The sequence below is a fragment of the Rhinolophus sinicus genome, chromosome 7 (assembly GCF_057876585.1).
Source record: "Rhinolophus sinicus isolate RSI-liver-muscle chromosome 7, RSI-T2T, whole genome shotgun sequence".
In the NCBI taxonomy this organism is placed as follows: domain Eukaryota; kingdom Metazoa; phylum Chordata; class Mammalia; order Chiroptera; family Rhinolophidae; genus Rhinolophus; species Rhinolophus sinicus.
This window is the reverse complement of record NC_142507.1, coordinates 48,478,468-48,501,862: the sequence shown is the minus strand read 5'-3', so window position 1 is coordinate 48,501,862 and position 23,395 is coordinate 48,478,468. Positions and strand designations below refer to the sequence as shown.

The 23,395-nt window shown below is 37.5% G+C and overlaps 1 protein-coding gene across 2 annotated transcripts in view; it reads right to left on the bottom strand.

The window, feature by feature from the left end:
- Nucleotides 1-23,395, bottom strand: part of MAN1A2 (mannosidase alpha class 1A member 2) — a 111,553-nt gene that overhangs the window by 56,321 nt on the left and 31,837 nt on the right. For both annotated transcript variants that reach the window (XM_019730603.3, XM_088799519.1), the window contains exons 4-5: nt 19,053-19,171; nt 13,230-13,310 (exon numbers count right to left, since the gene is read on the bottom strand). In XM_019730603.3, coding sequence (XP_019586162.3) covers nt 13,230-13,310; nt 19,053-19,171 — 200 coding nt within the window. The remainder of the gene's footprint in view (nt 1-13,229; nt 13,311-19,052; nt 19,172-23,395) is intronic.

The following is a 23,395-nucleotide window of genomic DNA, read 5'->3' as shown; positions in this document are numbered from 1 at the left end:
CGCCCGCCTTGGCATCTCCTTTGTTGAAGATTGACATGTATATTGACTGTTTCCAGTCTGTAAACCATCGTTTTGTTTTCCGTATTTGTGGACATATTCTTGTTAGGATTTTGACAGTTCATTCTCTATGGCGTGAAACAAATTTATCGTTATCCCAGCTACTCTAGTGATTTCTTTCTTCCCAATACTTTCAGGGCAGCTCTCACTTCATTTTCTAGAATTACAGGTTCTTCCTCACAGTAATCTTGTTCAAAGGTATCTGTCATCCTTTCAGCTCTTCTTTACAGGTTTTCATTATATTGTTTCCACCTTACCTTTATTTTCTTCTGGTCAGACAAGGTCTTTCCTTGTTGGTCATTCAGCATTCCTAGTCTAGGTTTGAATTTCCCTTTTACTTCTTGAATCTTCTGGTAGAGATCTCGTTTTTCCTTTTTTGTTCTCATCTGTCTTCTTACATTGACAATTGTACAGTTTTCTTTATCTCTATGTGATAGTTGTTGAAAAACTGTGTTCGGGAGTCTAACCTGATTTTTTCACCGTTTACTTTTGCCCCTCGGCTGTTTCTAACAATTTTTACTGTTCCTTCGGTCATTCGTCTCGATTTTTCTTTCCTTTTTACTCCAGCATCGTCTTTTCACATTCTTTCCTAATATTTCTAGTTTCGGTCCACAGTTCTTCTTGTTCTCAGTCAGTTAAGTTTAACAGTGCAAACCTGTTTTTTACGTGGACTTTAAATCCATCAGGAATGTTATTCACACGCTATTTTGCCACTGCGATTCTTTCACCGCTCTTCCTCGGCTGTACCTTGACGTTTGATGTTAGCAGTCCATGATCAGCACCCCGATCTTGTTCTGGCAGAGAGAACACAGCTTCTCCATGTCCTGCATGCAATTACACAGTCTATTCTATTTGACTTCCAGATCGGCCATCTGGTGATGTCCATGTACACCGTCGTCTGTGCAGTTGTTTGAAGCATGTGTTTGTGATGAACAAGTTGTTGCTTCGCAGAAATCCATGGACTGATCTCCTGCTTCCTTTGTGACCTCTAGCACAAATTTTCCAATGATGCTTGATTCTGTTTTATTTCCTACTTTTGCATCCCAGTCACCGATCATTACCAGCACGTCTTGTTCTGGTGTGTAATCATTCTTTTCTTGGATACTTGCATGAAAGCTTTCATCTTGTTGAGCCTAGTATTCAGAGCGTCGACTTGAATGATAGTTAATAGGTTTTCCTAGAAGTATGACTGATATTAACCGGTCAGAACTCACATTGCAGCCCCTAACTGCCTCAGTATTTAAGCCACTCCATTTCTTTTTTGTCATTTCCGGAGTGGCACACTTTGTAGCTGGCACGCGAGGAATGTCCCATTCCCGTCCATTTCAGTTCACTAACACCGAGCACTGCAATGTTCAGACGCCCCTTTTCTTACCTTGGTCCATGCTTCTCATGGTCCACATACTGCCTGCAGGCGTTCTGCGGCGGCGTGCTTCCCTGCAGCCTGTGCGCACAGCAGCCTCTGGTGTCCTCAGCTTCGGGCCAGTTGCATCATTAACAACAATGCCATTCAGGGTTGTTCTCTGCTCTTCCCCAGTAAATAGTCTCAGTGCTTTCTGACCTGAGAGTCTCGTCTTTCGGCACTATCTCATGTTTCATTCTGGACAGTCTCATCATAGGAATTTCAAAGTAAAACCAAAGATTACAACAAGAAGAGACAATCAGAAAGGCAAATGCAGCAGTGGTTTACAACTGCCTCCTGCTGCAGTAGGTGGGTCCAAACCACATGGGCTCGAGTCTGTGGTGTTGCAACCACCAAACGCCTACGAAATGTAAGCGACCCTGGGCGCAGACAGAGATATAGACGTAGACACGTTAAGATTAAATAATTCAAGGTGCAGGAACACGTCTATACATAGACATATTCCTATACCTTATATTATTTCTTAATTTTTACAGTCAGTAACTAAATTCCTCAAACATTTTACTAATTTATTGCACACATACCTTACATCCTCCCTCCTGAATGACAACTTGGCTAACATAAAACTGGGTTGGCAGGTATTTTATCTCAGCAGTTTAAATCTACGCATTACTGCAATGTCTCTGGCATCTACTGCTGCTGAGAACTCTGCTGCCAGGTGTCATTCTTTGTAAGCGATCAGCCCTTTCCCTCGGGTACTTTTAATATTTCCTCCCTCATTCTTGCTATCTGTTCAAATACTGATTCTCTGTCCATTCTATCATTTATTTCGTTAAACTCATCTACGACTCCTACTAAACATTCTTTGAAACTTCTCACTCTATCTTATACTCTCAACTTTTCTTAATCTCTCTCTCTGATTCTCTATCTTGCTCTCTGCAGGAATTTTCATTATTACCATGAACAAGCATATCCATAAAAGTTAGACCGGTGCTCTTAGGCCCAAGTGAAGGTTACTGCAAAACTAGGTTCACACAGACGCACAAACATATTTACACACACCTCCCACTCAAAATTAGCCCGCAAACAATATTTCAAAACGCATGATAAAACCTGATTTTATTCCACTTACAAGCTAACAAGTTAGCCTGCTACAGATTAATGAACATTGGCAGCCGACTAAAGACCACTGAGTCAGAGGTAAAAACTGTCTTGTTCATGGCAAAGTAGCCGCCAAAGCCTCAAGTTCATTTACACTGGTTGGACGTGCCCCACCCTCACCCCCACCCAAATCCCACAGGGATGATCCAAAGGGTGACTACGGATTCCTGCACACACAGTGGTCCGTGTTACAGGAGAAGAACGCTGAGCTTGGAGAATCTCTTTTATAATAAGTGAAAGCAGCCCATTTGATGACATTAACGCATCCCTGCGAGCACAACCCTGACGACCTGGGTACAGAGACTTGGGGCCTGTGTCCTTGGTATTCCTCGCAAAAGCGTGAGGACACTCCAGCACTAGCGTACGTTGCTTTCCTAACACTTCACACGTCAGCAGCGCCTTCCTCCAGCAGCAGCTGAATCCACTTGGCAGTTTTTCCAATGCTTGCAGATCTGGCTGTATCCCCCTCTCTCCCCTCAGCTAAGGACAGCGACGGGAGGACAGCCCGCCACCACTGTCATCACAGGTCTGTTTCCACTCAGCACAGCCCTTCCTCTTAAGTTGCTAGGATGTAGTAATTAAACCTTTTCCCCACATTCCCTCAGCCCTGATTGCTTTACGTAGGAGCCACCACGACACCTCAGAGTATTTTTTAAAAGTATAGTTGATATACAATATTACATTAGTTTCAGGTGTACAACATAGTGATTCTACATTTACAAACCTTATGATGTGGTCACCGTAAGTCTAGTTACCATCTGTCACCATAAAAGTTATTACGATATTACTGACTCTCTGCCCCGTGCTACTCATTTTATCCCCGTCACTTACTTATTTTTGTATCTGGAATTCTGTGCCTCTTAATCCCCTTCACCTTTTTCATCCATCCTCTCACTTCCCCTCCACCCCGGGCAATTATCAATTTATTCTCTACATTTATGAGTCTGTTTCTGGTTTTGTTTTGTTTGTTCGTTTGGGGTTCTTTTTAATTCCACATGTAAGTGAAATCATACAGTATTGGACTTTGTGTGTCAGACTTATTTCACTTAGCATAATACCCTCTAGGTGTTCTTTTTTAAAAAATAAATTTTATTGGGGAGTATTGGGGAACAGTGTGTTTCTCCAGGGCCCATCAGCTCCAAGTCATTGTCCTTCAATCTAGCTGTGGAGGGCGCAGCTCAGCTCCCAGTCCAGTCTCCATTTTCAATCTTTAGTTGCAGGGGGCACAGCCCACTATCCCATGCGGGAACTGAACTAGCAACCTTGTTGTTGAGAGCTCGCGTTCTAACCAACTGAGCCATCCGGCCACCCTTCTGAAAGCTCAGCAGCAGCTCGTTGTCTTCAGTCTAGTTGTGGAGGGCACAGCTCACTAGCCCATGTGGGAATCGAACCAGCAACCCTGTTGTTCAGAGCTCGCGTTCTAACCAACTGAGCCATCTGGCCACCCTCCAAGTATTCTTTTTAACCTCGCACTTACCAAGTTAGCTTTATGGCTAGTTAATAATTCTTTACATTAAATTCTCTCTGTTCAAATAACTGGCATAGATTCTGTGTCCTAACTGGACCCTGAATGATAAATAAATAATCCATATTTTGTTATTATCCATTATTAAATACATGCTCATTTTAAAAACCAAGATAATGAAAAAAGTAAAAGGAAACAATTAACTCATACAGTCCCTGTATTCTATTATTAATACTATTAATATTTTGATATATTTACATCTTCTCTTTTTCTGTACATACATAAGATTTTAAGTAGCTGGATTTTTATTCTATCTTTTCCTGCTACTAACATAACAAAGTGGCTTTCCATTTTACAAAATCATCTATTTTACTGTATCTATTTCCTCTCCTCCTACTCGTTACTCAACCTATCCCACCACGGCTTCTGCCCCCATCATTTCACTGAAATGGATCTTGTGAAGAATTAGCCACACATTTGAGCAAAGAGCATTTTCAGTCGTCACTGACTAGTTCCTCCTTAAAATACTTTCTTCCCTTATGTTCAAAAATTCTATAATCTCCCTGATTCCTTCACTGACTCATCTCCTTCATTCATATGTGACTTTTACTGTTGTGTTTCTTGAGGCTGGATTCTAAGTCCCCTTCTCTATTCTGTATCATTGTCTCTCTGAACTATTTCACACGCACTTGCTTTCAATTAGCAGCTACACAGCACCTGACTCTCAGATTTACATCACCACTCAAGACATTCCCAACAAGCACCAGACCCACTGCATCTGTCGCCTACCTCTCTACGGCAATATCCCCTCAAGCTCAAAATACTTAAAATGAACTGATGATCCTCCTCTCCCAACCTACTATTCTTAAAGTGCTCAATACCTAGTAACTGTCACACCATCAGTCTAGTACCAAAATGCCGAAACCTGGAGACAGGACCATTCCTCCTTCTGCCTCATTCCCCCCTCCCAAAATATCACCCAATCTTTTGGAATTCACCTCCCAAATCCCTTGAAATCATTTATATCTCTCATGTCTAAAACCCATGTTAGTACAAGCTGCCATTATTTCCTACCCAAAATACTGCAATGGCTAACTGACTGGATTAGTGGCACACACACACACACACACACACACACACACACACACACACACGTCTACAACTTGCTTTTACCACTGAATGTACCAAGCATATTTTTCTTAGTTAAAATACATCAAATTGATGTTCATAGTTGCACAGTACTCTATAGTAAGGCACGTATTAATGTATTCAATTCCCCTCTAGATAAGTATCTGGCTCTCTTCAAATACTGGCTACTACAAACACACTAGTGCAATGAAATATCCTTTTAAATACACCTTATGTATCCACATTGTTACTTTTAGAGAATATATTCCTAGAAGTGGGATGTTAGGTCAAAGAGCATTTTAAATTTTAACTGTTTACTTGACGCCACCAAATTATTTTCCAAAAAGGTTGTGTCATTTGTATTTCCTCCAATAGCTTATCATACATGGTTTAAAATTCAAATTACACATTTAATTACATACTATACATTTAAAGTGGGTGCATTTTATCGTATGTAAATTAACCTCAATTAGAGCTGCTTAAAATAAATAAAAGTAATCTGGGCCTTGAAGTTCTTCACCAGGCAGAAAACATGGAAGGATGAAAGTCTATTTCAGGCAGAAAATTGTGGTTCAGTTTTATAAACACACAGGGAAATAAGACAATGTGGTCTAAATACATAGTTTCACGTATGAGGTCTGACAATTAAGTTTGCGAATTTGTTGCAACGATGCTGCTGGCCTTTCTGACATCAGAGGGATTATTCATTATGAATTTGTACCAACTGGACAAACAATTAGCCAAGTTTACTATTTGCAAGTGCTGAAAAGGCTGCGTGAAAAAGTTAGACGAAAATGACCTGAACTTTTCGCCAACAATTCATGGCTCTTGCATCACGACAATGCACCAGCTCACAGGGTACCATCTCTGAGGGAGTTTTTAGCCAGTCAACAAATAACTGTATCGGAACACCCTCCATATTCACCTGATCTGGCCCCAGTGACTTCTTTCTTTACCCAAAGAGAAAGGAAATTTAGAAAGGAAGACATTTTGATGACATTCAGGACATCAAGGGTAATACGACGACAGCTCTGATGGCCATTCCAGAAAGAGAGTTCCAAAATTGCTTTGAAGGGTGGACTAAGCACTGACATCGGTGCATGGCTTCCCAAGGGGAGTACTTCGAAGGTGACCGTATTGATATTCAGCAATGAGTATGCAGCACTTTTTCTAGGATGAGTTAGCGAACTTAATTGTCAGACCTCATTTGCAGAATTTGGGGCTTCTCCTCTGTGGCTCCCTCCTTCCTGGATTCCACCCCTAAATTTCTAGTTCCTGTGATAGCTCCAAACTGTGTTCTGATTTGTCAAACCAGTAATCATAAACAAAATTATCAGCTATGACTTGGTATTAGTACTGTGACTTTAAACATGTATGAATATGTACAAATGTGTAGACAAACTCTCATACTTAACAGGAAAATGAGAGTGTATTTTAAAATGTCATCTGGGTCAGCAAAGCTTAGTGGAATGTTTTGCCCAATTACAAGTACATCTGTCGAAAATAAAAAGCTTGAATTTTCAATGGAAATAGCAGCAATTTCTGAAGCAAAATCAGGTTTTCCAAATTACAATGAGGATTAATGCAGTAAGAACAATAATGGTTAATATCTACACCAGGAAAAATTTATACGCTAACATTTTTTCCCCCAGAACTTTACTTAAAGGAACTTAGGTCAAACAAGGATATTCTGTCTTAGAACTTATTTAGAAACGATCTTACCCTATGCAGTAGCATTTGTGGTTTGGTAAAGAAAGATTTTGTTGTTGTTTCTTTTATTTTGTTTTTATCTGTGAAATATGTATTAAACTCCACATAACCATTTTTCTACTTTATCTGACAGATTTCAGATGCAGCTATCCACATAAATTATGTTATTATCTTACTCAGGGAAGGTTGCCACTTTGATAACCATTAAAAAATGAGAAGAGACAACCCTGTAAAAGAAATGCCATCTATTTGAGGCTGGCATCAAGTAAACATAATAAATCACCAAGATTTTTAACCTGTGAGTATTTAATATAAATAGCCTTGTTCTGAGAAAATAAAATGATAAAGTTTCCCATTTATGATATTAATAAATCAACAGGAGAGAGGAACACTTTGTTAGGATGGCATATAACCCTCATAGCGTTCCCTATGAAAATAAGGAATGCAGGAAATAGAATGCAGGAAATGTCCTGTAAGGAAAGCATTTCGCCATGTTATAAGTATGGTTAATTTTCTGGCTTATGTGAGACATAGGAATTTATTGTTTTTCTGGTATTAGAATAATGTCATGTTCAAATTACTTTTCTATGTTTTATTTATTTTCAGCAGACATCACGGATTTGTTGGTTTCCCAGAATACATGTGGATTAGAGCTTTCAATGTAAAATGATCAAGGAGAAAAATAAAATGGTCAGTCAAATTCTACTGCATGAGAAAGCCAGAAAAGTAAATCATGTTCTCTTCACTTTTTACTTGAGTAGACTGTAATCCCAGAAATTAATATGTGGTATCTATTTTAAAATAAGTAAAAGGTCCCCACCCGTTAGAAACAGAATATTCACCTCAGGTGAACAGGAGGAAGAAAAGTAAAGTACTATCTCCTGAGTCTACTTATGCCAGGTACTTCCACATAATGTAACCTCACCGCTCTCAAGTGAGCTCTCATATTTTCACAGCTGAAGAAAAGTAAGTTACAGAAGGTGAATCCTTTGCCAAATACCCTCACAAAAGGGAGGCAGAGTAGGGACTCAAACCTCCAACTCCAAAGCATATACGCTTCCCTCTGCTTCCAAATGTTTCTTACTGAGGCACAAAAATGGCAAAAAGAGAAATACTGGTAACATCATGTACTTTGTCAGCATTTTAGTGTTTTCCTATGACAACAGCAACCAGAATTTCAACATTTTGCTTCAACTTTCAGATAGGGGGCCTAATGTGAAACCGCCAGCTACACTCAAAAAATTTACTACTTCCTCTACACAGGCAGATGAGCACGAAAGTAAGGGGAAAATGCTCTCCTTTCTCAAGGACGGGGGGGGGGGGGGGGGGGGGGGCAGTCTGAAACTGAAAGCAACAAAATAGTTCTGTTTTCTTCCTCCCTTCATTGTTTAAAAATACTTCACTGCAGAAGCTCCTGAAGTTGATGTCTGTGCCCAGAAGGTACGACTGGAGTCAGTAGTGACGTCCTGCAGAGAGAGGGCTTGGGACCAACATGAGGAAGGGCAGGCAAACCACGCAACGGCGTAAAGTCTCAGAAGAGTCCATGTGAAGAAGATGTACTCCACAAGGCACAGCCGGCCAGGTCAGCACAGTGCTGTCACACCACAGGACTGAGCAAAGGGTAAACAAACACAGGGTGCCAAAAAAATGTATACACATTTTAAGAAAGGAAAAAAACTATTACGATTATAATGCTTAATATATACTGATAACAAAAGATGAAAACAAATCACGTTTGACTTCTGCAATAACCAGAGGTGCTCAAAGTGGTTACCATCAGCGTCCAGACACTTCTGATTACAGTGAACTACTGCTTGAGCAACACTGACCAAAGGGTCCACTTGTAGACATTTTTTTGGCACTCCTGGTATATGAGGAATATTAGGAGGCAGGTTTCTCACTATCAGAAAAGAGAATTTGCAATATGAAAAGGCAGAAAGTTAGAATGAACCTTACGGTATTGGGTTGAAATTACAGTTACTGGTGTGAATTCAAGGCTTCCAATATGTACAGATCGAAGCAGAAAAGAGTATGGACAAAGCAACCCTCTCTGAGGCACAGGCTTACAGGTGCTATGTCCCCGACATCTGTAGTTACTCCCTCCACTGAAGTCTTGAACCCTCAAAGTCACCCATGAGGGTCGGAATCAACTTCTTCCCAACTTCTGTTAATGGTGGTATTTTGACTTCTTCCCAGGAACCGAGAATGCTCTTAAAAGCATCTGGAATGGTGAATCCTTTCCATCGGTTTTCAATTTACATAGAAAATAAAAGTAGCCAGAATAGCCAACACACTTTTGGGAAGGAACAAAATCGGAGGACTCACACAACCTGATGTCAGGACTTTCCATGAAGCCATAATAACGAACAGTGTCGTAATGGCAAAAGGACAGACACAGATCGACAGAACAGAGTCTGGAAGTGGACTCCTCACACATACATGGTCAACTGATCTCAAGAAAGATGCAAAGTCATTGAAATAGAGAAAGTGTAGTCTTCTCAACAAATGGTGCTAGAACTTTTGGATGTCTATCTGGAAAGGAATGAAGCTCCAACCATCCCTCAGAGCACACAGCGGGCCTCCCTTATCCCCAGGGGAGACGTTCCAAGACTACCGTGGACGCCTGAAACCGCGGACGGTACCGACCCCTATATATACTGTTTTTCCTATACACACATATCTATGATAAAGTTTAACTTATAAATTAGACACAGTAAGAGACTAACAATAACTAATAAAACAGAACAATTACAACAATATACTGTAATAAAATTCTGTGAATGTGGTGTGTATCTCTTTCTCCTCTCAAAATATCTTACTGTGCTGTATTCCTCCTCCTTCCTGTGACTGATGTGAGATAAAATGCCAAACCTATTCCTGAATCTGTGTAACCATCCTTTACTTGCAGTAAATGGCTGTGTCATTCATTTCAGGGGACCCCTTGCTGATGTCTTCGCACAGGCTCAGTGCTTTCTGGTTCAACACATCGCTGTCAATGGAACATGTTTTCTGTTCATGTTTTCCACCCACAAATCTAATGCTTTTTCCATCTTAACTAAGCACTTATCTCATACTGTGGCCATAACTTTGGCACTTTGAAGTCTGGCAGCAAAACTAGCACAAATTTCTTTTTCCTTCTTCACAAGTGCACAGACAGAAGATTCATTCTTACTGTAGATCTTAGCAACCTTAGCATACGATTTATCTTCTTTCTTAAGTAGCAAACTTTCACCTTTTCACCTAAAGGAAGCACTTTAAGGTTTCTCTTTGGCGAATCCAAATTGCCAGCTTCACTACTGTTATGCTTTGGGACCATTATTAAGTAAAATAAGGGTCACCTGAACACAAACACTGTGACACCACGACGGTCAAGCTGATAACCGAGGGGGCTACCAAATGACTAATGGGTGGGTTGTGTGGACATGCTGAAAAAAGGGGTGATTCCCGTCCCCGGCAGGATGGAGTGGACAGTGCAAGGTTTCATCCCGTTATTTAGAATGGTGCACAATTACATCATTTATAAATCCTTTATTTCTGGAATTTTCCATTTATATTTTCAAACCACAGATGACAACAGGTAACTAAAACTGTGGAAACTGAAACCATGATTAAGGGAGGGTCTACTGTATGCAGCATTTAACTCAAAATAGATTATCAATTTAAAAATAAAAATGAAGGGGCAGTTGGTTAGCTCAGTTGGTTAGAGCACCTGCTCTTAACAACAAAGTTGCCAGTTCGATTCCCGCATGGGATGGTGGGCTGCGCCCCCTGCAACTAGACTGAAAACGGCAACTGGACTTCGAGCTGAGCTGCACCCTCCACAACTAGACTGAAGGACAACAACTTGACTTGGAGCTGATGGGTCCTGGAAAAAAACACAATTACCCAATAAAATTGAAAAAAGTAAACATGAAGTAAAACTATAATACTCTTAGAAGGAATCATATAATATGTTTAGAAGGAAAATCTCTGGGACTCTGGATTAGGCAAACATTTCTTAAATAAAACACCAAAAGCATGAACCATATAAAATAAAACTAATAAACTGCACTTCTTCAAGAGGTAACAACTTCAGTTCTTCAAAAGATACTGTTAAGTCACTGAAAAGACAAGGCCCAGACAAGGAGAAAATACTTGCAAACACATAGTTTATTAAAGGCCTATGTCTGGAATATACAAAAATCCACACACTGTGGCCGTAAGAAACAAACAAAACAAATTTTTAATGCGAAAAGATGTGAACAGACAATTCACCAAAGAACACGTATGACGTCCAATGAGCACAGGACGAGGTACTCAACCTCATTTCTATCACGAGGTAAAAGCAAAACAAAACCACAGTGAGATACTAGTACACTGCTATTAGAACCGCCAAACAGTATTACTAAAGAAACTCACAGTACCAAGTATTGGTCATGATGGGAGGCAAATACTGGAAAAGAGTCTGGTAGTTTCTTTCAAAGTTAAATATATACACTTCTAGGTGTATACTATACCCAACAGAAATTGAAATTTACGGTCTTACAGAAATCTATAGGCAAGTGTTTATAGCAGCTTTGTTCATAATTTCCAAAGCTAGAAACATATCCATTAGTAAATAAACAACGGAATACTATACAGCAGTAAAAAAGAGTAACTACTAAACACATGGATGAACCTCAAATGAATTACCTACATCAAAGCAGCCAGTATTCCTAACTGTAGGGACAGAAACAGATCAGTAGCTACCAGAGCTTGGCAGTAAGGGTGGTGTGACCATCAGTGGGAAAACAGTATTTTGGGGAACGATGGAATTCTTCTGTGTCTCGACTGTGCTGGTGGTTACTAGACTGTATTCACTGTCAAAACTCACATAAGTATACAATAAAATGGGTGCATTTTATTCTATGTTGTAAGTAACAACACAATAAACCTCATTTTAAAAATGCTATCATCAATTAATTTACAATGATTTTATTCAAATAAGCTAGGTCAGAGTTTATAGAACCAGCATTTCCAAAATCACCTTTAACAAGGAGTCTTGATAAAAAAGACATAAATAATGGTCTCCACACTAAACCAGCTGACTCACAGTCCTATGAGAAGGGCTTGGAATCTTCATTTAAAAAAAAAAAAATATCCTATGTGATTCTGATACACACTGAAGTTTGAAATATACTTGGCCAGATCATAAGACATTTATTTCATTAAATGTGAATTGAAGTGTTCTAGTTAGAAAGATAGGTTGGAAGCATAATAAAGTTACATAATAAAGTCTGACAGTAAAATTACAAATTAATGTTATTTATCTAACATTACATATTAAATACCAGTATCTTCAAACATATTACTTATAAAAAAACATAAAAAACAGTGCATGAAAATCTCTCTCTTTACACACAAAAGCACACAAAAATAGATGAAATATTTAAATATAAACATGTAAAATTATAAAAATCCAGAAGAAAAATGAGAATTTTTGTTTTGTGATAACACAGACACGGGGAAAGCTTTCTAAGGAACAAAATCTAGAAGCCACAAAGGTAAAAAAAAAAAAAAGAAAGAAATCCTAAAAATGACTACCTTAAGGTTAACCACAAAAACTAAAAACTAAAGACAACATAGAAATCCATCTTACAACACATATAACAAAAGATGAATTTTTTTTAACTTACAAAGAGCTCTTACAATCATTTAGACCAACAAACCAATTAAATATATGGGCGAAGTAGCTTCTCAGAAAACGATATAGAAATGACTTAAACGTCCGTCCTGTAGTTTCTCTTTCTCCCACTCTCCAACCCCATTCTTTCACCCACCTGAGGAGTGAAAAGGAATTTCCCACATCCACCTTCCCAGCATGGTAGGTCTGAAGCGTGTCTGTGTATATTACACCAAGACTTCCAGAAAGGAGAATTCAGAGTTGTTTTAATGTATAGCAACAAACTGGATTCAAGTCTCGAACAGACAATTTTAATAATTAATTTTTGGTCTTAGGAGGATCCGTATTCATTCCTCCTGTTTCATTCCTTAATTCTGATCTTATAAATTCCCCCTACCCCTTTGTTTCGACCAGGCCATTAACTGTAGCAGCAGAACTCGAGAGAAGGAATGCAAAGCAGACATGGTGTATACAAAGCTGGGATCTGTGATGAATTTATGTTTCACCGAGATTCTCAAAATGGAAAAATCATTATTCCCAAGGAACAGTCCTACCCAAAGCCTCCAGTTCTTTCAGCAAACCTTAACAATAGTTCAATATTAGACAATTAAGAAAAATGATATGCTGCCGGGGAAACCTTGCGTTTTATGAAATTCCATTTATAAGCCCTTCCCCAAAACAATGTATTACTTGATTTTGCTCACCTCCTCTCCTGAAAGGTAATATGCTGCGAGCAGGCCTCCAATAAATCGAATGTTGACTTCAAACACAGACACTTCTGAATTCTGTGAAAACATATGGAAAATATTCACATATACACGAAGCTTTATAGTTTTAAGAATGTTTTCAATACTTCATGTTTCTTGCAAACACCCTGTGGAGAAGGTTCTTCTACCTTCTAAATCTTCATTTTTCATGCAACTGCAATTTCACCTCCCATCTGTAAAATGTTACTGAAACGCTTCCATTACCATCACCACAGCTTCCCAACTGCCAAAAACAAGGGGCCATTTTCGTGGACCCTACATATTGTGAAATTAGCAAGATATCTGATCCTGTTGACTAGTCTCTCCTCATGAAAGCCTCTACTTCCTGAATTCTGGAACTAGCACTCTTTCTACTGGTCCCTTTCTTTGTTCTAATCGCGACAGTATAATGTCCATTTTCACTTGCTTCTGTCCTCAAGAATTTTAAATATTTTTGCTAGTATATATAACTTAATAAACGTTAAAAGAGACACCAAAAATAATGGTAGGATGATGGATTATTCAATTAATAATGTTGAGAAAATTGACTCCGAAGTAAAAAATTAATTTGGATACTCATTTCTTATATATATATCTCAAAATAATTTAGAAATATAGAAAAAAAAAAATCACAGCAAAAAAGTAGAAAATGTGCCAACATATAAACGTCCTTGAGAAAGCAGGTACTTTTTAAGCATAAAATCAATTGATAACAAATGATAATAGAAAGACTTGAATTTCCCCAAAATGCAAATTACCCATAAGAAAAACATTATGAACAAAATTCAAGGGCAAACAACAAACAGAAGGAAATTTGGCATAAATATAGCAATATTAACAACCTTACTACACAGAGTCTGTATGTTTGTATTTAGATATGGACACAGACACTGCTGGAAAAAAATTCTAATACATGGAAAGAAAAGAAATGGCAGAGAACATGACCAAAGAATCCACAGAATATATATAATTGACCAATATAAAGATAACATTTATAATTAATTTTTAAACACAAATTAAAAGGGAATGTATATTACCTTGAATTCTTTCCAACATTTATAGACAGAACATCATTTGCTAACAAAAGTATATTTCTTCAATATAGAATTTTTACAATACAGTATAATTTTTTAATAACATAACTGTTATCACACACCATCCTCAAAAGCGAAGCATTTTATATTACTTCATATATTCCCAACATACAGCATGCTGCAGTAGACAGTCACTAAATGTAGAGAGGAAGGGAAAGAGGGAGGGAGGGCCTCTATCACCGGAACAATAATCTTCTAGACAGCTTCCCTGATTTCATCTTTACCCTCCTCCCTACGCTCTATTTATTCAGCGTCCTATGGCGAGAGTGAGCCTTTTAAATCTTACGTCAGTTTAGGCTACTACTCTGTGCAAATCCTTACAATGACTTCTGGCTATACTCAGAGTAACATGACTGGTAACACCCCACATAATCAGATTCCCCACAACCTCGCTGATGTGGTCTCCAACCAGTATTCCTTTGACTCACTTTATTATTACCAAATGGGTCTACTTGCTGTTCCAGAATTGCCCAATTCATTCCTGTGTCAATCTTTACATTGTACTTTACTTGAAGGTCTCTAAACAAATGTCACCTTATCAGAAAGTTTTTCTGATCACATGATATAAAATAGTGAAATAATCCCTCATCACTAATATCCCTTACCCTGCGTTATTTCCCTGAGTAGCAGTTATCATCTGATTATAATTCTTTATGTGTAAAATTCATATCTTCCCTCACAAGAGAGACAGGAGAGAAGTTCTAAGAGAAGTTCTAGAGGGAGAGAATGGGAGATCGACATTATCCAAAGGAGTTATGAATGAGAATCTTCCAAAATAGATGAAAACATAAATCCTCAGGCCAATAACACATTAAGTCCTTTAAAGAATAATAGACACGTAATAATGAAATTACAGAACAACAAAGCAAAAAAGAAAATATTAAAACAAGGGGAAAAAAGACAGATTATTTTTGGAAAATTAGACTGGTAGCAGACTTTTCAATAGCACAACATACACAGGAAGACAATGGATCTGTACTTCTAAAAGGTTAAGACAAAGCATCATCAACCTCTAATTCTACACTCAGCTATACTATCCATTAGGAGAGAGCCGTATATCCACACGGCTTCCCTTGCGTCTCCTCTCAGAAGTGGCATCATAAGTGCTTCAACAGCCACCCCCTGTAAAATAGCAATCCCCCACCACTACTTACTCCAATCCTACTTTCTCTTCTTTATTTATTCTCCACAGAACTTATCACCAACTGACATACTATCTACAACTTGGAATATTCGTTTACTGTGTGAAAAATTATATAAATGGAGCCATTTCAAAATGGCGTTGGAACCACCATCCCAGAAGAACTGCTTTGCATGTCTTACTCCTCAAACCTTTGCAGTGTTTGAACTGGGCAAAAATAACCTTTGGACTGGGCCAAAGCACCATTATCTTACAACCGTGTGTAAAGCTAACAGAAAAGCAGACAACCTGACTATAAGGACGAAAAATTAAGGACATTCTTTGGAATTAGCACCACCAAGTGTACAGCTAGAGAGTAACTTGGCTTATTAGCACCAACAGAAACTCCTTCCTTTTAAATCATGTACTTATTCCCCTTCCCTTTTTCATAAAACCCCTTGCTTCACCTCCTAATCAGGACATAATCTGGGTTTCTGCCTGAATCTATGTCCCCAGATTGCCATTCTTTTTGAACGCAAATAAACATTTGTTACCTCTCATGTTTGGCTTTTTAAGTTAACAACTGTTTTTCTCCCAAAACTAGAGTATAAACTCAAGAAAGACATAAAACTGTTTTGTCCATTACTGCAACCACGGATTCTAGAACAGTGTCTGTCACAGAGGAAGCATTCAATAAACTATTCATTCCTTTATTTGGAAGTTTTAAATACAAGTTGGGACCAATAATTACACATAAGACAAGAGCAAGATTAACTAAGTTAAAGAATTCTAAATCATGGTGTTCAGAAAGAGGATAACAAAAATGATTAATTTTAAACTTTGATAAAAATACATATACAATTTTAAGGGTAACCCCAAAATGAATGGAAATGGAAAGTAAAAATGTCCAACTCGTAAAGGGAAAAAGAAACATGAAGTAATTTAATCCAAAATAAAGACAGAAAATAAACACAAATGAAAAGTATAATAATATAGTTTAAAAAAAAAAGATGGAAGCCCCAACACCAAATATATGTTATAATAATAAATGCAAATATTTCAAACTTAACAGTTAAAACACTCCAAGACTGGATAAAAATAACAAAACTCCAAATACTACCGTATGTATAATAAACAGCTAAAACATATGACACAGAAAGGTTAAAAGCAAAGGGATAGCATCTGACTGTGCTGATTATTAAGCTATCTTTCCTCAGGTTCAAATCCATCCTTCTATACTCTACTCTGGTATACCGGAATTGGAACTCTGCAAATGCATTTCTCATTTGCCAGCTGGCTGCCTCACAGGCCACGCCTATAGGAGGTTTACTAAGACAATACAAGGCTAGAGGAAGGAGAAGGGACTTATTCCTTCCAATTTATTTCTAGCTCCTGACAGTGTTAAACCAGCCATGGTTCTTCACCCTGGCAGTGGCAGGTGGCTCCAGGTTCCAGATCTCCTGCCCCACATACACATTCTCCAAAACAACTTCACTGCAGCCCTTCGCGATACCAGCACTAGCTAGGGAGCCCGTCCTCAGAGGTCTGAGCCGCAGCTCTGAGAGCGCCCATGTAAGAGCTCCTAAGGTAGCAGAAACAGAATCCCAGGACACTGTATTTTAACCGTCCCAAGCTCTTTACATTGTTCTCACAGACCCAGCCGTGGTAGCTGTTTACTATAGTTACCTCTTGTGATACCACGGTGTTCTCCTTTTGCCTTTTCAGTTCCCCATTATTTGGTTAACAATTCTAAACATTAAAATAAATGGTATAGTTCTGGTTCCTGATAGAGCCAACTGATACACCGATATACTAGCAAATTATTAGGCATAACAGAGCTGCCACATTAGTGAACAGGAGTATTTGAGCCTGCACAGATGTCAATTCTCTCCAAATTAATTTATAAATTGAATGCAATCCTCATCAAAATTTCAATAATATTCCAGAGCTTAAAAGAACAAACAGCTGAGAATTAAGATAATTTCCTAGTAGAACAAGATGGGATATCAAGATTCAAACATAGATATCAAGCTTCTTATAAAAATATTGTAATTAAGTCAGTTTAAAAATAATGTAGGGATAAAGAAAAAAAGCCAATAGAAAAGAATAGACTTAATATGACTAATGTAGCATGTATAAATAGTGGGGAAATAAATGGTGCTAGGATTGATAATGCTTATCTCACTCTACATTTAAAAAAAATCAATTCCACATGGATTAAAAACCTAAATGCAAAAGCAAACATTTAGAATTAAACACAGTAATATATCTTCATGACTCTGGAGTAGGGCCTTCTGAAGATACAGGAAGTACAACCTGTAAGTGCTACACAGCCAAACAGGAAAAAAAGACTGCATTTGTCAACCCCCCTCTACAACAAGACGGGGCCCTATGATGATCTACTCAACAGTAAACAGCATACAAGCAAAAATGGGGTGACCAACTCCCCAGAAGTGTTTTTAAAGAACAGTCACCCCTCCTCTGTTCTGCAAATGGCAGGTTTACCCACCTTACCTGAGGCCCCATCCTGTACCATGAGGCTGAAGCTACACACTGAAGGTGACAGAGCAACAAAACAAAGGACCCTACGTACTTAAATAATCGAGAAGCTACCCAAACCTGCCCTAAACTGCTTTTCTCTGTATTTCATTTGGATGAAAGAGAAATAAACAGCTCTCTTGTTTAGGTTGTTTTATATTAGGTTTTCTGCCACTCACAGCCAAACCTAAACCTAATTGACAGTAAGAATTGTTCTCATTGAAATGCGTCTGAAATGTTAGTATAATATGAAAGAAAGTCATCAGTTGTTATCTAGTTAGCATCAGGAAAGACATCAGAGAAGAAATAATTATGGATTTAAATCACAATTTGCAGAGTCTGCCAAAGAATCAAACACACAGAGAAGCAGTGACTTCTGACAGCATGCAGAAGGAACAGGAAGCACAAATATCATCAAAGATGATGATGAAGATGACAAAACAGTCCACACATCTTTTAGGTGAAGACGGGTAATCAGGAAAATAATGGCTACCATTTACTGAGCTCTTTACATGTACCAGATGGCCTCAAATAATCCTCACAATATTGCAATGGGATAGCAATTTTATGACAGGTTGGGAAAGAACAAGGCCCTTTCCCAAGGCACACGGCTAGAAGGTAGCTGTGCTGGGCTTCAAACCTAAGCAGCACCGCTAAACAACTGTGCCCAAGTGCTGGCAAGACGGGCCTAGGCCTGACTGGGACGTCTCATCAAAGCTGGGCCAAATCATTAAACCTTTAAAAAAATAATGAAGCACTTATTATTTATAAAGTAGTTTATGCTTTACTGATAGTTCCAGTTCAGAGTGTTTCCCCCCCTAACTACTGTCTTACCACATTGCCTCAAATGATAAGGGCAAGAAAAGTAAAAGGCACATGGTAAGAAAGAGTGTATTTTATGCAAAAATTAAGTAACAACTGATAATCCCAAAAGAAAGGGGACTTAGGATTTCCTAAATGCTCAAATCCATTCTGCTTAGACTCTGTCTTTTCATAGTCAGTCAAAGCAATGATCGGTTGTGTACTCACCACACTGAAATCAAGGTTGTCTTTAATCCATTTTTGCCCATCTCGGAATTCGTCGTGAAGTCCCATGATATAAAGGGTATCCAGAGCATCCACTATGGTAGCACCCATTTGTGAACTTCCTGTATTTGGAGGGGAAAAATTGTCATTAAAAAGATGCCAGTCATATAAGGTCTGTTATGACCGTATATATAGAAAGTAAATCAAGGTAGGAGTATCAGGACTAAACAGAACATCCAACATGGTTCGCTTTTCCATAAGAATAGGTAATATACATTGTTTAACATATTTTCCTAAAGATGACACACTGACAAGTAATAGGAAGATAAAGAAAGACTAAAATTATGATTCTCCTTAATTTTCTTCATCATAATATGAAATATCTATTTACTTAACTGAGATAGGTTTAAAAAAAGGATTAATTCAAGAAATGGGGAAGCTCGTTCAAGACAACAAGCTGTCATAAGACAGCCATGCTCTTCTAGGGCAAATTCATAGGAAGGACAAAAAGTATACTTAAAAAAAATAATGGAAGGACAACAAGGCTAGATAGCCATAATAGAACAGACTTTAATAATACTTCGCAATCAAAAAGCAGGTTGATCATACTGAAAGAGGAAGCCATGAAACAAAACATGAGTAGAGAAAATCAAAACAAAAGATCTACCATCTTGAGCACAGAGATAATCTTGATCTTATAGGAAATGTTTCAGTGAGGAAGGAACTAATTCAACAAAGTTAGCTGATACCAAAACTAGATACTGTCAACACATGACAAGAAAACAGGCCAATCTTACCAATTAACGCAACTGTAAAACTCCTGAAAAAAATAATAGCAAACCTGATAGTGTAGTAATCAACCCCAGGAGGGCAATTATTATTTCTCTCTTCTGAGAATGGAAAGCACCCACACAGCTTCTTTTACTATCTACATTAACATGACTTACTGTTAGACTGTCTTTAGCAAGAGTTTCTGCTCTAGGGGTCTCTTGCTCAGAATGATAAAAGTTGCAAGATAATATTATTGTTCTCTCTAGAACTTCCTGAAAGACTCATCAACTCTTCAACAGAAAGTAACAAATGATGTCTCACACCCCAAAACGCAGAACTCTCTGCCTCTAAATGCTCCGCTTATGAACCCTAAACTATTATATCATGATCCTTATCCAGTCATAACCAAGCATCCCCCAATTGAAAAGCCCATCTTAAACCAGATTTTAAATCTCAATAATTATCTCAATTTTTTCCTTCCCCGTGTGACAAGCTATTAGGGCTCTGGGGAGATAGTGGTCTGCCTTATTTACCACCGTAAGCATTAAACTCAGCTTTGTCTTACCCACAAGTTATCTTGGTGATAGTTTAGGAGTTAGCATTCAACATTACTTAGCTACTATTCTTTCTTTTCTTTCCTTTATTCTTCCACTCCGTTCTCTACTGGATAAATTGTGTTTTCTTCTGATGGTTTAAAACTACACAAACTTGTTCTTATAATGGCTGTCCTTAACTTATGTCACATTTTCTTGTCCACGTGCTCCTAGTAACTTATTCAACTTATCAATAAGCATATCTTCCCACTAACAAGTACTCCAGCACGCGCTCATAAAGTCTTTGGTCTTCTACTCACTCAGTTCTCTTCATGTTGATATTAACTAGAATGTTTGTTCTGCGCTATTACAGACATACTTTCCTTTTTCCTCAGCTTTTTTAGAGTAACAATAACTTTATCAAGCCGTTGAATCACCTATATAGCCTATGTCTTGGATAATCACTTAAATACATATATATATATATTTTTTTTTTTAATTGGGGAATATTGGGGAACAGTGTGTTTTTCCAGTACCCATCAGCTCTAAGTCAAGTCGTTGTTTGTTTGTTTTTCCAATCTAGTTGTGGAGGGAGCAGCTCAGCTCCAAGTCAAGCCATTGTTTTCACTCTAGTTGTGGAGGGTGCAGCTCACTGGCCCATGTGAGAGTCGAACTGGCGACTTTGGTGTTATGAGCAGTGCGCTCTAACCACGGAGCCAACTGGCCGCCCTAATACGTATCTTTTTACTTTAGTATTTCATACAAAATTTTTATCATGTTTATTTTAAATCCTTAAGAGTGCCAGTTTTTATTCTCATTTCAAAGTTTATAGGTAGTTATGCTCCTCAGTTCTCTAGTTATTATATCGTCTTGTAAGTGCAAATTCCTCTAAGGTGCCGCCTACTCTGAAATGGAAAAAGGCCTGACAAGCCTATTCTGTACCAATTCTGGTTAGTTCCTCAAGAAGAGGTCTCTGCCATGGGTTAAACATAAACAGCCCATGGCAGAGACAGGCAAAATTGGAATTACTGGCTATCACTATGACTGTTTACCTAGATGACTCAAGATTTCAACTGAAAACAATTAAAAGGTCTAAAACTACCCTTGGATCAAAAAAGAAGTAAAACATGATATTGCAGAATGTATAAAACATTAATAAAAATTTATTATGAGAACACAAATCAATAAAAGCAGTTCTCAGAGAAAAACATAACTTGATTTTTTTACAGTATTTAATAAGAACAAATGAAAATAATTGAATTCACAATATTCTACTAAGAAGAAAAAAAATGATAAACTAGACCAACAAACTAGAAAACCAGAAAAGCTAAAGGCAGAAATTAATGGATCAGAAATTAATAAAGAAAACTGTCAAAATAATAAATTCAAAAGATAATTCCATGAAAATAATTATACATGAATCTACCACTAACCAATTTTTAAAAACCAGTCAAGGGAATACACAAGTACATAATAAGAAATGAGACTGCCTCAACAAACAGATGCAGAGGAAATTAAGAAGATGATAAAAAGCCTATTTTAGTCATATCGTCCCAATAAATTTGAAAAAATGAGTGGAATTGATGATTTTGTAAGAAAATATATATATTATTTTGACTTATGAAAAAAGAAACAGAAGATCTAAACAAACAGACCAAGGAACAGGAAATAGAGTTCTCAAAGAACACCCACTATAAAAGTACCATGCTCTGGAAGTTTCATGGAATAAATCCTACTTTAATTTTAAGGATGATTAATTCCTACATAAACTTTTATAGAACATAGGAAAATAGAGCTTAAGATTCAATTTATGAATCTGCATACCACTGAGGCAAAAATCTAAGTTGGGAAGAAAAATAAAACTGCGTTCTGCTCTCACCGTGAGCATCATAGAAAAATTTAGGAGAACTGCTGAGCTGTATGGTTTATGTTTAACTTTATGAGTGACTGACAAACTTCTCCCCAGAGTGTACCATTTTATACCTCCAACAGTAATGTCTGAGAGTTCTAGTTGCTCTACCATCCTTGTCAATAATGGTATTGTTTGTCTTTTAATTTTCGTCATTCTAATGGGTCTGGAGGATATTACACTGTGGCTTGAATTTTAATTTCCCTGATAACTGATGTGCTTTATTGGCTATTCATATACCTTCTTTGGTATATGAATTATTTATATATACTAGATATACATCCTTACATACATATTATCACAGATATTTCCTCCAAATCTTGTGGCTTGACTTTTTATTTTCTTAATGTCTTCTGGAGAGCAGACATTTTTTATTTTCATGAAGTACAATTTATCCATCTTTTTTCTTTTATGGTTTATTCTTTTTGTATTCTAAAATTTCTTTGCTTACTTCAAGGTCACCAAGATTTTTCAAATGCTTTCTACTGGAAGTTTTATCATTTTAGCTTTTATGTTTAAATCTATGGTCCATTTCAAGTTAATTTTTGTGAAAAATGTGGATTCATTTTTCTAAACGAATATATAGTTAATCCAGCACAATTCATAAGACAGACTATCCTTTTACCCATTGAATTACCTAAGCACCTTTGTTGAAAGTCCATTAACCGTGTATGTGCAGTTTTATTTCTATTCTTTTTTACTGATCTCTGTGTCTGTCCTTATGCTAAAGCCATGCTTTACAGTAAGTCTTAAAATCAGGTAATATAAATCTTACAACGTTGTTCTTCTTTTTAAAAAAATTATTCTGACTATTGCACATGCTTTACATTTTCATATAGATTTTAGAATCAGCCTATCATTTATACAAAATATATTTTATTGGGATTCCTTTAAATCTAAATATGAATTTCAAGAGAATTGACATTTCAACAATATTGAGTACAATAGTCTCCCCCTCCCCCATCCATGGGGGATACGTTCCAAGACCCCTAGTGGATGCCTGAAACCATACTACTGAACCCTACATACATTGTTTTTGCTATACATACATACCTATAATAGTTTAATTTACAAACCAGGCATAGTAAGAGATTAACAGCAATAACTAATAATAAAATAGAACAGTTATAACA